The sequence below is a fragment of the Mytilus edulis genome, chromosome 8 (assembly GCF_963676685.1).
Source record: "Mytilus edulis chromosome 8, xbMytEdul2.2, whole genome shotgun sequence".
NCBI lineage: Eukaryota > Metazoa > Mollusca > Bivalvia > Mytilida > Mytilidae > Mytilus > Mytilus edulis.
This window is the reverse complement of record NC_092351.1, coordinates 50,879,808-50,893,637: the sequence shown is the minus strand read 5'-3', so window position 1 is coordinate 50,893,637 and position 13,830 is coordinate 50,879,808. Positions and strand designations below refer to the sequence as shown.

Here is a 13,830-nt window from a genome sequence, read left to right as displayed (position 1 = left end):
TATAAACACACTGCCGTTTGAATTTTTACTACATGCATACCCATTTTTTTATTTATAAAAATATTTACAGTCACAACTTTTTTTATTGTAATAAAAGTATAATCTATAAAGAAAATTTGAAGAGAACGATAACGATATATATTATTTATTGGTTATGATTTGTAAAGCTCAAACTTGTTCAGTAATTTAAAGATACATTTCAAAATATTTAGAAGATGTCAAGCCCTACAGAAAAAAAATATGTTGAGATCCTGTCAAGAAATCAAGACAGTATTCAAATATCTAGAATGTGTCAAGAATGTTAAGACCATATTTTGAACGTCGAGATTTTGTCAAGTAATTTCATAGAAATGTAATATAGATTAGAAATTCCCAACAAAAATTAAAACACAAGTCATACTTTTGGAGAATTTTGAGTAATTGTTCATGCAAATTGAGACAAAAATTGGTCTTTTCAGACATTTGGAGATTTGAAGTGTATGTGCTTGGTTATCAATGTCACTAGGGTGCTGTCTTATATCCTTTATCACTTGATTTGTTTGACCAAATGATGATAAAGTAAGATGTATTTGCATCAGAGTCTCAATAGCAGTAAATATATCATCAAGGGTACATTTCTGCTAAGCAATAAAACGATAAACACATCAAAGCAGGAACCAATTAATGTATATCGAGTTTGACCCTCAGTTTCGTAAGAAAATTATTTTTTTTATTTTATTTACTATATACATTTAGTTAACTTACAATATTCTGTTCACTGAAAATATACGCAAATGTATCATTTTCCATTTTCAAATTGTGCAAAATAAAGACTTTACTGCACCTTCACCTTCAGTCGAAATAATAATGAACTCAAACTAAAACTGTATTTGCTAAAAGCTCGACAATACTAATAAACCCTTTTTCGTTTGCTATGGCTACAGGAGACTTTCCAGACTTATCGGTTATGTTGATGTTTGCTCCTTTATTAAGCAATATTTCAACAATTTCAATATTACCGTTGAAGCATGCTTTATAAAGAGGAGTCCAACTAAGAACATCTATTGCATTAATATCAGCCATTTTCTCAACCAGAACGTTCACAACGTGTGCATGATTGTTCATACAAGCAGCATGAAGAGGGGTTATTCCACTTTTACTAGCCCAGTTGATATTGGCACCATGTTCAAGTAATAGATTGACTATATCAATATGTCCAGCGGTGCAGGTATATTCTAAAGCAGAAGACTTACAGTTATTACACTGATTCACATTTGCCTTTGAAACCAGAAGTGTCTCAACCACATTTATATGATTTCCTTTGCAAGCTAACATTAGGGGCGTAACTCCATCTGTATTCGAAATATTTACATCAGTCTCTAATTTTAGTATCGTCTTTACTATATCATTGTTACCGCTTGCACAACTGAAAAGAAGAGCCGTCCATCCATTCTTATTTCTCTGTTTATAGTTGGCATTCTTCTCCAAGAGAATATCCACAACATGTTGATGCCCGTTAGAGCAAGCTACGTGCAATGGCGTCAAATTATCCTTAGTTTTTGAATTAACTGAAGCACTGTGGTCAATTAACAAATTAACCATACGTTCATTTCCACGTCTACATGCTATATGAAGAGGTGACTCGACTGTTTTCTCCTTTACATTTACGTCGGAAAGTTTATCTATCAAAATAGTTGCTATATCTATACTATCTTTCTCACAGGCCGCATGCAGAGGTGTAGAACCATATAGTGTGCTTTGATTTATATCTGCCTTATATTCGATAAGATGTTCTACAATGTCTTTATACTTCCCAGTACATGCATAATAAACAGGAGTTCTATGTAATATGTCAAATGCATTAACATTGGCTCGCGCAATTATTAACAATGAAGCTGAAGCCACCTGTCCATTCATGCAAGTTAAATGTAACGGTGTCAATCCATTTTTATCTTGTATATCGACATAAGCATGATGGTTAAGTAGTAATTGCACGATTTGAGGTAAACCATTCAGACATGCTATATGAAGAACACTTTTGTGCTCTTTTGTCGTATACGTTTCGTTAATTTTAACCAAATCACCTTGCAAATTGATCAAATATTTGACGATTAGGATTTCGTTATTTTCACAGGCATAGAAAAAAGGTGATACTTTGTCCTTGTTTAAGATGTGAACATTTCGACTAATTTGAACAAGACATTTCACTGTATCAAGATGACCATTCATGGATGCTAAGTGCAACGGTGTGTTTCCGTTCGCGTCTGTCTGATCAACCACTCGGGGGTCAATCTTATTAAAATGAGAAACATAATTTGTATAACCTAGCGACGAAACAACGTGGAGGACAGTTGAACCAGCTGAATTCGGTTTCAAAAGAATTTTCATTCTAGTTTTGTTGAGATGAACTAACCATTTACATCTGAATATTATAAATTCATTTTGATCATTTTCAAACACATATTTGAACTGTCCTTCGCACAGCTCTCTTGTGAGGCGTGTAAAATAAACATCTTCATATTCTGCTATAACTTTTATGACAGGAGCGGCAAGTTCTTTGGAAACTGCTTCTTTTATACATGCCAACCTTACCTGATTCTTAAACACATCATTTGTACAGTACTTCAGTACAGAGTTTATAAATGTTTTAGAAATACAGTACAGAACAATATTTTGCATAGTTTTATGAATAAATTCGAAACAGTCGTTATTAACCTTTACATAGGTGTCAGTTAAAGCCACGATATGGCTTATTATAAGTTTTTTTGATGGACGTGTTTGAAATCCAGATTCTCCAAACATGGTTTCTATTAACTCTTCACTGTCAATATTATGCAAAAATGATTTTATAGTAATTTTTTGTTTGATAGCAAGCAAAGCTAAAGACATATAACTTATATGTGATTTTTCCTCATACTTAATTATTTCTTTTTCGATGAATAGAACGGGCATGGTGAATATGCTTGTAATAACACCAACGTTTTTTGATGAAAATATTGAACACAAAGAGGAGAAAAAAGTATACATCATTATGATTTCGTCATTTAACGGCTTAACGTCACCTCCGTCAAAGTATGCCTCGAAGATTTGTCGTTTTTCTGACAGAGTTAATCTCAACTCTTCTGTATGTAAATCGCATAAGTGTGCTGAAAATCCAAAACGCTCATACTTTTTATGATGCCAAATAGACTTTCTACACGTTATTATAACTTTAGTTTGTTTGTTGTTACTTAAAATCTTATGAATGAATGGACTTTCTTTTTCCCATAAATCTACTTGCGCCTCATCTAAGACATATTTTCCAATAAAATCATCAAATATGAAAACTTGGTTTGTACCTGGTACATAATACTGTAAAATATCTGATGGCTGTCTGGCAGGTACAATTGTATAATCATATTCGTTCTTTAATCTGAATGCTATGTGATAAGCACACGCTGATTTACCCGTCCCTGTTGGTCCTATAATAGCAAGTACGTTTTCTGTCTGGATGTGCAGATTTAGGACATGTGCGGCTTTTGTTAAAACAAATTTACTAAGAACAGTGGACCAGTGTTGAAGTATTTCCTTTTGTAATTCTGTAAAAAGGAAAATAAATGATTTTTTTGTAATAAAATGAATAAGAATTGAACAATATATATATATATATATACAACTCGTCTAAACATCAACCCAACAATGTTAGATCTGTAAATTTGCTTTCGCAAATTTTTGGTTCTTCCCTCGCCGGGATTCGAACCCATGCTACTGTGATATCGTGACACCAAATCGCCTGCACTGCAGCCGTCCCGCTAGACCACACGACCACCTGGGCTCTCAAAAAAAGAGCTTTCGGTGGCCATATGTTACCTTTCCACGTCAGTTTTAATCTAGCGGCGTACTACAGTACATGATATATAAGGCATGAAGATGTTATTGTTACAGATCAGCTAAATTATCTATAGTAAAGGATCCTACAAATTAATGTAAGATACAGTCACAGAAAATAATTATATTCATAAGTACGTCTGAGTCAGTGACAACCCTACAACAGATGTATCCATCGGATCGCCATCAATGATGGTGATACATGGCTGTGTACATAATGTATATACAACTCGTCTAAACATCAACCCAACAATGTTAGATCTGTAAATTTGCTTTCGCAAATTTTTGGTTCTTCCCTCGCCGGGATTCGAACCCATGCTACTGTGATATCGTGACACCAAATCGCCTGCACTGCAGCCGTCCCGCTAGACCACACGACCACCTGGGCTCTCAAAAAAAGAGCTTTCGGTGGCCATATGTTACCTTTCCACGTCAGTTTTAATCTAGCGGCGTACTACAGTACATGATATATAAGGCATGAAGATGTTATTGTTACAGATCAGCTAAATTATCTATAGTAAAGGATCCTACAAATTAATGTAAGATACAGTCACAGAAAATAATTATATTCATAAGTACGTCTGAGTCAGTGACAACCCTACAACAGATGTATCCATCGGATCGCCATCAATGATGGTGATACATGGCTGTGTACATAATGTATATACAACTCGTCTAAACATCAACCCAACAATGTTAGATCTGTAAATTTGCTTTCGCAAATTTTTGGTTCTTCCCTCGCCGGGATTCGAACCCATGCTACTGTGATATCGTGACACCAAATCGCCTGCACTGCAGCCGTCCCGCTAGACCACACGACCACCTGGGCTCTCCAAAAAAGAGCTTTCGGTGGCCATATGTTACCTTTCCACGTCAGTTTTAATCTAGCGGCGTACTACAGTACATGATATATAAGGCATGAAGATGTTATTGTTACAGATCAGCTAAATTATCTATAGTAAAGGATCCTACAAATTAATGTAAGATACAGTCACAGAAAATAATTATATTCATAAGTACGTCTGAGTCAGTGACAACCCTACAACAGATGTATCCATCGGATCGCCATCAATGATGGTGATACATGGCTGTGTACATAATGTATATACAACTCGTCTAAACATCAACCCAACAATGTTAGATCTGTAAATTTGCTTTCGCAAATTTTTGGTTCTTCCCTCGCCGGGATTCGAACCCATGCTACTGTGATATCGTGACACCAAATCGCCTGCACTGCAGCCGTCCCGCTAGACCACACGACCACCTGGGCTCTCAAAAAAAGAGCTTTCGGTGGCCATATGTTACCTTTCCACGTCAGTTTTAATCTAGCGGCGTACTACAGTACATGATATATAAGGCATGAAGATGTTATTGTTACAGATCAGCTAAATTATCTATAGTAAAGGATCCTACAAATTAATGTAAGATACAGTCACAGAAAATAATTATATTCATAAGTACGTCTGAGTCAGTGACAACCCTACAACAGATGTATCCATCGGATCGCCATCAATGATGGTGATACATGGCTGTGTACATAATGTATATACAACTCGTCTAAACATCAACCCAACAATGTTAGATCTGTAAATTTGCTTTCGCAAATTTTTGGTTCTTCCCTCGCCGGGATTCGAACCCATGCTACTGTGATATCGTGACACCAAATCGCCTGCACTGCAGCCGTCCCGCTAGACCACACGACCACCTGGGCTCTCAAAAAAAGAGCTTTCGGTGGCCATATGTTACCTTTCCACGTCAGTTTTAATCTAGCGGCGTACTACAGTACATGATATATAAGGCATGAAGATGTTATTGTTACAGATCAGCTAAATTATCTATAGTAAAGGATCCTACAAATTAATGTAAGATACAGTCACAGAAAATAATTATATTCATAAGTACGTCTGAGTCAGTGACAACCCTACAACAGATGTATCCATCGGATCGCCATCAATGATGGTGATACATGGCTGTGTACATAATGTATATACAACTCGTCTAAACATCAACCCAACAATGTTAGATCTGTAAATTTGCTTTCGCAAATTTTTGGTTCTTCCCTCGCCGGGATTCGAACCCATGCTACTGTGATATCGTGACACCAAATCGCCTGCACTGCAGCCGTCCCGCTAGACCACACGACCACCTGGGCTCTCAAAAAAAGAGCTTTCGGTGGCCATATGTTACCTTTCCACGTCAGTTTTAATCTAGCGGCGTACTACAGTACATGATATATAAGGCATGAAGATGTTATTGTTACAGATCAGCTAAATTATCTATAGTAAAGGATCCTACAAATTAATGTAAGATACAGTCACAGAAAATAATTATATTCATAAGTACGTCTGAGTCAGTGACAACCCTACAACAGATGTATCCATCGGATCGCCATCAATGATGGTGATACATGGCTGTGTACATAATGTATATACAACTCGTCTAAACATCAACCCAACAATGTTAGATCTGTAAATTTGCTTTCGCAAATTTTTGGTTCTTCCCTCGCCGGGATTCGAACCCATGCTACTGTGATATCGTGACACCAAATCGCCTGCACTTCAGCCGTCCCGCTAGACCACACGACCACCTGGGCTCTCAAAAAAAGAGCTTTCGGTGGCCATATGTTACCTTTCCACGTCAGTTTTAATCTAGCGGCGTACTACAGTACATGATATATAAGGCATGAAGATGTTATTGTTACAGATCAGCTAAATTATCTATAGTAAAGGATCCTACAAATTAATGTAAGATACAGTCACAGAAAATAATTATATTCATAAGTACGTCTGAGTCAGTGACAACCCTACAACAGATGTATCCATCGGATCGCCATCAATGATGGTGATACATGGCTGTGTACATAATGTATATACAACTCGTCTAAACATCAACCCAACAATGTTAGATCTGTAAATTTGCTTTCGCAAATTTTTGGTTCTTCCCTCGCCGGGATTCGAACCCATGCTACTGTGATATCGTGACACCAAATCGCCTGCACTGCAGCCGTCCCGCTAGACCACACGACCACCTGGGCTCTCAAAAAAAGAGCTTTCGGTGGCCATATGTTACCTTTCCACGTCAGTTTTAATCTAGCGGCGTACTACAGTACATGATATATAAGGCATGAAGATGTTATTGTTACAGATCAGCTAAATTATCTATAGTAAAGGATCCTACAAATTAATGTAAGATACAGTCACAGAAAATAATTATATTCATAAGTACGTCTGAGTCAGTGACAACCCTACAACAGATGTATCCATCGGATCGCCATCAATGATGGTGATACATGGCTGTGTACATAATGTATATACAACTCGTCTAAACATCAACCCAACAATGTTAGATCTGTAAATTTGCTTTCGCAAATTTTTGGTTCTTCCCTCGCCGGGATTCGAACCCATGCTACTGTGATATCGTGACACCAAATCGCCTGCACTGCAGCCGTCCCGCTAGACCACACGACCACCTGGGCTCTCAAAAAAAAGAGTTTTCGGTGGCCATATGTTACCTTTCCACGTCAGTTTTAATCTAGCGGCGTACTACAGTACATGATATATAAGGCATGAAGATGTTATTGTTACAGATCAGCTAAATTATCTATAGTAAAGGATCTTACAAATTAATGTAAGATACAGTCACAGAAAATAATTATATTCATAAGTACGTCTGAGTCAGTGACAACCCTTCAACAGATGTATCCATCGGATCGCCATCAATGATGGTGATACATGGCTGTGTACATAATGTATATACAACTCGTCTAAACATCAACCCAACAATGTTAGATCTGTAAATTTGCTTTCGCAAATTTTTGGTTCTTCCCTCGCCGGGATTCGAACCCATGCTACTGTGATATCGTGACACCAAATCGCCTGCACTGCAGCCGTCCCGCTAGACCACACGACCACCTGGGCTCTCAAAAAAAGAGCTTTCGGTGGCCATATGTTACCTTTCCACGTCAGTTTTAATCTAGCGGCGTACTACAGTACATGATATATAAGGCATGAAGATGTTATTGTTACAGATCAGCTAAATTATCTATAGTAAAGGATCCTACAAATTAATGTAAGATACAGTCACAGAAAATAATTATATTCATAAGTACGTCTGAGTCAGTGACAACCCTACAACAGATGTATCCATCGGATCGCCATCAATGATGGTGATACATGGCTGTGTACATAATGTATATACAACTCGTCTAAACATCAACCCAACAATGTTAGATCTGTAAATTTGCTTTCGCAAATTTTTGGTTCTTCCCTCGCCGGGATTCGAACCCATGCTACTGTGATATCGTGACACCAAATCGCCTGCACTGCAGCCGTCCCGCTAGACCACACGACCACCTGGGCTCTCAAAAAAAGAGCTTTCGGTGGCCATATGTTACCTTTTCACGTCAGTTTTAATCTAGCGGCGTACTACAGTACATGATATATAAGGCATGAAGATGTTATTGTTACAGATCAGCTAAATTATCTATAGTAAAGGATCCTACAAATTAATGTAAGATACAGTCACAGAAAATAATTATATTCATAAGTACGTCTGAGTCAGTGACAACCCTACAACAGATGTATCCATCGGATCGCCATCAATGATGGTGATACATGGCTGTGTACATAATGTATATACAACTCGTCTAAACATCAACCCAACAATGTTAGATCTGTACATTTGCTTTCGCAAATTTTTGGTTCTTCCCTCGCCGGGATTCGAACCCATGCTACTGTGATATCGTGACACCAAATCGCCTGCACTGCAGCCGTCCCGCTAGACCACACGACCACCTGGGCTCTCAAAAAAAAGAGCTTTCGGTGGCCATATGTTACCTTTCCACGTCAGTTTTAATCTAGCGGCGTACTACAGTACATGATATATAAGGCATGAAGATGTTATTGTTACAGATCAGCTAAATTATCTATAGTAAAGGATCCTACAAATTAATGTAAGATACAGTCACAGAAAATAATTATATTCATAAGTACGTCTGAGTCAGTGACAACCCTACAACAGATGTATCCATCGGATCGCCATCAATGATGGTGATACATGGCTGTGTACATAATGTATATACAACTCGTCTAAACATCAACCCAACAATGTTAGATCTGTAAATTTGCTTTCGCAAATTTTTGGTTCTTCCCTCGCCGGGATTCGAACCCATGCTACTGTGATATCGTGACACCAAATCGCCTGCACTGCAGCCGTCCCGCTAGACCACACGACCACCTGGGCTCTCAAAAAAAGAGCTTTCGGTGGCCATATGTTACCTTTCCACGTCAGTTTTAATCTAGCGGCGTACTACAGTACATGATATATAAGGCATGAAGATGTTATTGTTACAGATCAGCTAAATTATCTATAGTAAAGGATCCTACAAATTAATGTAAGATACAGTCACAGAAAATAATTATATTCATAAGTACGTCTGAGTCAGTGACAACCCTACAACAGATGTATCCATCGGATCGCCATCAATGATGGTGATACATGGCTGTGTACATAATGTATATACAACTCGTCTAAACATCAACCCAACAATGTTAGATCTGTAAATTTGCTTTCGCAAATTTTTGGTTCTTCCCTCGCCGGGATTCGAACCCATGCTACTGTGATATCGTGACACCAAATCGCCTGCACTGCAGCCGTCCCGCTAGACCACACGACCACCTGGGCTCTCAAAAAAAGAGCTTTCGGTGGCCATATGTTACCTTTCCACGTCAGTTTTAATCTAGCGGCGTACTACAGTACATGATATATAAGGCATGAAGATGTTATTGTTACAGATCAGCTAAATTATCTATAGTAAAGGATCCTACAAATTAATGTAAGATACAGTCACAGAAAATAATTATATTCATAAGTACGTCTGAGTCAGTGACAACCCTACAACAGATGTATCCATCGGATCGCCATCAATGATGGTGATACATGGCTGTGTACATAATGTATATACAACTCGTCTAAACATCAACCCAACAATGTTAGATCTGTAAATTTGCTTTCGCAAATTTTTGGTTCTTCCCTCGCCGGGATTCGAACCCATGCTACTGTGATATCGTGACACCAAATCGCCTGCACTGCAGCCGTCCCGCTAGACCACACGACCACCTGGGCTCTCAAAAAAAGAGCTTTCGGTGGCCATATGTAGGTGACGAAAGGAACCTATAAACTAAATTTAGTTAACCTACTACTACTTCATGCATATAGTTCATATGACATATATATATATATATATATCTTGGATTTTGTTGGATACAACTTTCTTAAAAAGAAAAAAAATTAATACATGTACACTGGTGTGTATATTATACGGAATATTATGTGAAATACAGAACATTTTTATGTGGAATGTAGTAATCGTTGCTTATTTCAACGTATTTATATAATTTAAATAAGATCTTTCTGAACAGGAATATACCATATCAGTACATTACATTACAGAAGTAATTGTGTTAAAGGTTACGCGACCTGAATATTTGTGTATGAAGGGTTTGATGATTATACGATCTCATTTACGTTACTACGTTTTTAATTTTGTATGCCAGTTTCACGTTTCAGCTGCATAAAACTTATGAGAAACTTATTTTACGATTCAGAATGACAAAAAAATCACATAATTTATATGTCCGTTATCATAGTCGAAATAGTCATAGTCTTAACCTTTGGCAGTCGTCAATGACATAACGAATATTCAATTGAAATGCTGTGAATGTAGTCATGTGAAGCCAATCCAAATAACGCAGATTTTCATATCACTTTTTCATATCAAACTCCGTACAGTGTGATACGATAAATATCTATTCATACAAGACACAACCATAAGAGAACACCAACATATTTTTGACTAGTAAAACATACCACATGATGTAAGGTCAGATTATCCCTTTTAGAGATATGTTCACCTTAGACCTGCTCGATACAACCAACACAGTTGCCCTATTACTATTATAATTTGAAACAAATAATCAAATTTAATGTCGAAAGACATCTTAACCTTACATTACAACTCCATACACAACATATAGTTTATCAATTGTACATGTATATATTACTTGAAATACAGACCAAAACACAATTAAAAAACAAAACATTGTACCCTGCTAGATTGTCAGTTAGCCTTAACAATCAATCCATACAATATACATGTATAGAGTTAACCTTCTGCGTTTAATATCTAAGAAACAGTCCAAATCACTGATCCGTAAATAAGGTAGTGGTAAGGTAAGCCCTTTCGCACGGATATGTAGGTGACGAAAGGAACCTATAAACTAAATTTAGTTAACCTACTACTACTTCATGCATATAGTTCATATGACAATACCTGTAATTTGTTTTCAATTGATGTACGGAGCGTATAAGGAACATCATAGTAAAAAATAAAATTGGCATTAAACTTTTTTTACAAAGACGAAATTTTAACTATAACTTGAAATTCTGACTTTTCAAATCTCGAAATTTTGACTTCAACTTAAAATTTTGACTTTCTGAAATTTTGACTTTTTTAAAACTCGAAATTTCGAATTTACAAAAAGTCGAAATTTCCACTATAAACTCAAAGTTTCGACTTTGTCAAAACTCGAAATTTCAACTATTTTAAAACTTAAAATTTAGACTTTTTTTAAACTCAAAATTTAGACTTTTTAAACTCGAAATTTCGACTTTGGACTCAAAATTTCATCTTTTAAAATCTCCAAATTTTTATTTTAAAGTTAAAATTTTGACTTTTGAAATCTCGAAATTTTGACTTTTTCTAAGTACTGGGAACCAATTTCTGTGGTTTTCGTGGGTGACTTTATCCAGGAATTTAAGTGTCCAACCAAACTCAGACATGTAAAGATCCCCATCTTCTTTTTCATATATTGTTCCCTCAGCGGTACCGATGAAGTGTTGATAGGTTTTGCTTATTTACTGTTCAAGATAGCCAAAACGACTTTCGTAAATTACGGGGCCAATTGTCATAGAAAATTGCCTCAATCATAATTCGAATATGATTTTATTCTATTTTTATATTGTTTCATGTTACTATAATAGTATTCAAACACTTAAAATTTTAGAAGAAGAAGACATGGGCGCAAATTATTAAATCGTCAGCCACACATTTTGGCAATTTATATTCAGAAATTGTTTTTGTTCTTAAATTAAGATATGGATTAGCATTTAATATTGAAGAGTTACATTCGGAAAGAACATGTTTGTTGACAGAAAAAAAATGTTTTCCCATATTCCAAGTTTTAGTTTTCGCTACACTGTCATAGGATCGTCAGATCTGAGGACATTTAGCATCACAGTTTCGAAGGCCTGTTTGGTTTCCCAATAACAAGTCACTGACTTTGCCTTGTTTAAACAATGGTAAATCAAGTAGCAAAAAATGCCATGCATATTCAGGACGACAAATGAGCTGCTCAGTTTTCTAGTTTTGGAATTTTGAAATGTTGGTTCGAATCTTCATTCTGGAACATTCTCCACAAGTTGGCATTCTTATGACACTACTATTAACCCTTGTCGTAATATAGGTTGGTCGGAATAACGGGATTGTTTTGATACTCATTTCTGAAGTCCAGACTTGAAATATGTGTTTGAACGTGATTTTTATTTATTCTTCGGCAAAATCAAGATTTTCTATCTGAAATAACCTATTTAAAATGATTAAGTTTATTAAAATATACTTGAACATGTTTAACCTCGCTACATTATTTATGTATGTGCCTGTCCCAAGTCAGGAGCCTGTAATTCAGTAGTTGTCGTTTGATATGTGTTACATATTTGTTTTTCGTTTATTTTTTTTATATGAATTAGGCCGTTAGTTTTCTCGTTTGAATTGTTTTACATTGTTATATCGGGGCCTGTAATAGCTGACTATGCGGTATGGGCCTTGCTCATTGTTGAAGGCCTTACGGTGGCCTATAGTTGTTAATGTCTGTGTCATTTTGATCTCTTGTGGACAGGTGTCTCATTGGCAATCATACCACATTCTTGTTTTATAATCACTAAGTTTATGATGTTTATGGCTCTCCGTTTGCTTATATAAATGTCTGTGAATGTGATAATCGAGAGTTCAAGTTTAAGAAGTCGAAATTTCGAGTTTTAAAGAAGTCGAAATTTTATGTTCAAAGTCAAAATTTTGATTTCTAAAAAAGTCAAAATTTTTACTCTTTAAAAAGTCGAAATTTCAAGATTTAAGAAAGTCAAAATATCAAGAAATGAAAAGTTAAAATTTCGAGTTTAAGTCAAAATTTGAAGATTTTGAAATGTCAAAGTTTTGACTTCGAAAAAAAATTTCGCTGCCAATTTTTGTTTATGTCCCTAGTACGCTTCCGTACATAAGACACGCAGAAAAGTGTTGAAGCATCCAGGTTTCCTACCTTGGGAAATATAAACCTTTACGCGTAATAGTAAAACTTATGACTCACATTGCGTAATTGTTGTTCCAGGCGAGACGTGCATGTTTTTACATTTATAGTCTGTTACAATTTAAACAGTTCAACATCTTATCGCCTGCACAAAATTAGAGGAAAACTGTTTTCTATCTTTACCTAGTACATGGTTTGGAACATTTCCTATATTAACTCTGAGTTTGCTTATTTCGTCTTTTAATTTTTTTTTTTCAAAATCATTTGCCTCATTTTGTTTTTCGAAACTGGTCTTTTCATTTGCAATAATAGAGGCAATTCTTTCCTCAATGTCCTGTATTGGAATTGTCTCGAAATCTACAAAATACAATTTGCACTTAAAATATTCTACTGTTTATTGTAAGGTATCTCTCTACTTAGGTAAATCATTTCGTCGATAAACTTTTACATTAATTCACGTCTCAAAACTTTTGAGTTTGAAATCCGAAGGCTTTTCTACCTTAGGAATATATATCCTTAGCTGTATTTGGGATTTTGGTCCTCAATGATCTTCATCTTTGAGCTTTATTTGGCCTTTTTTTTTTTTTTTTGGATTCGAGCGACACGGATGAGTCTTTTGTAGACA

At 36.0% G+C, this 13,830-nt stretch overlaps 1 protein-coding gene across 1 annotated transcript; it reads right to left on the bottom strand.

Annotated features, from left to right (window-relative positions):
* Window positions 1-779: 779 nt before the first annotated feature.
* Window positions 780-13,589, bottom strand: LOC139485816 (ankyrin-1-like). The gene is made up of 2 exons (XM_071270460.1): window positions 13,389-13,589; window positions 780-3,557 (listed from the first exon to the last, which is right to left on the bottom strand). The coding sequence occupies exon 2, from the start codon at window positions 3,007-3,009 to the stop codon at window positions 853-855; it is 2,157 nt and encodes a 718-aa protein (XP_071126561.1). The 5' UTR covers window positions 3,010-3,557; window positions 13,389-13,589; the 3' UTR covers window positions 780-852.
* Window positions 13,590-13,830: the final 241 nt, after the last annotated feature.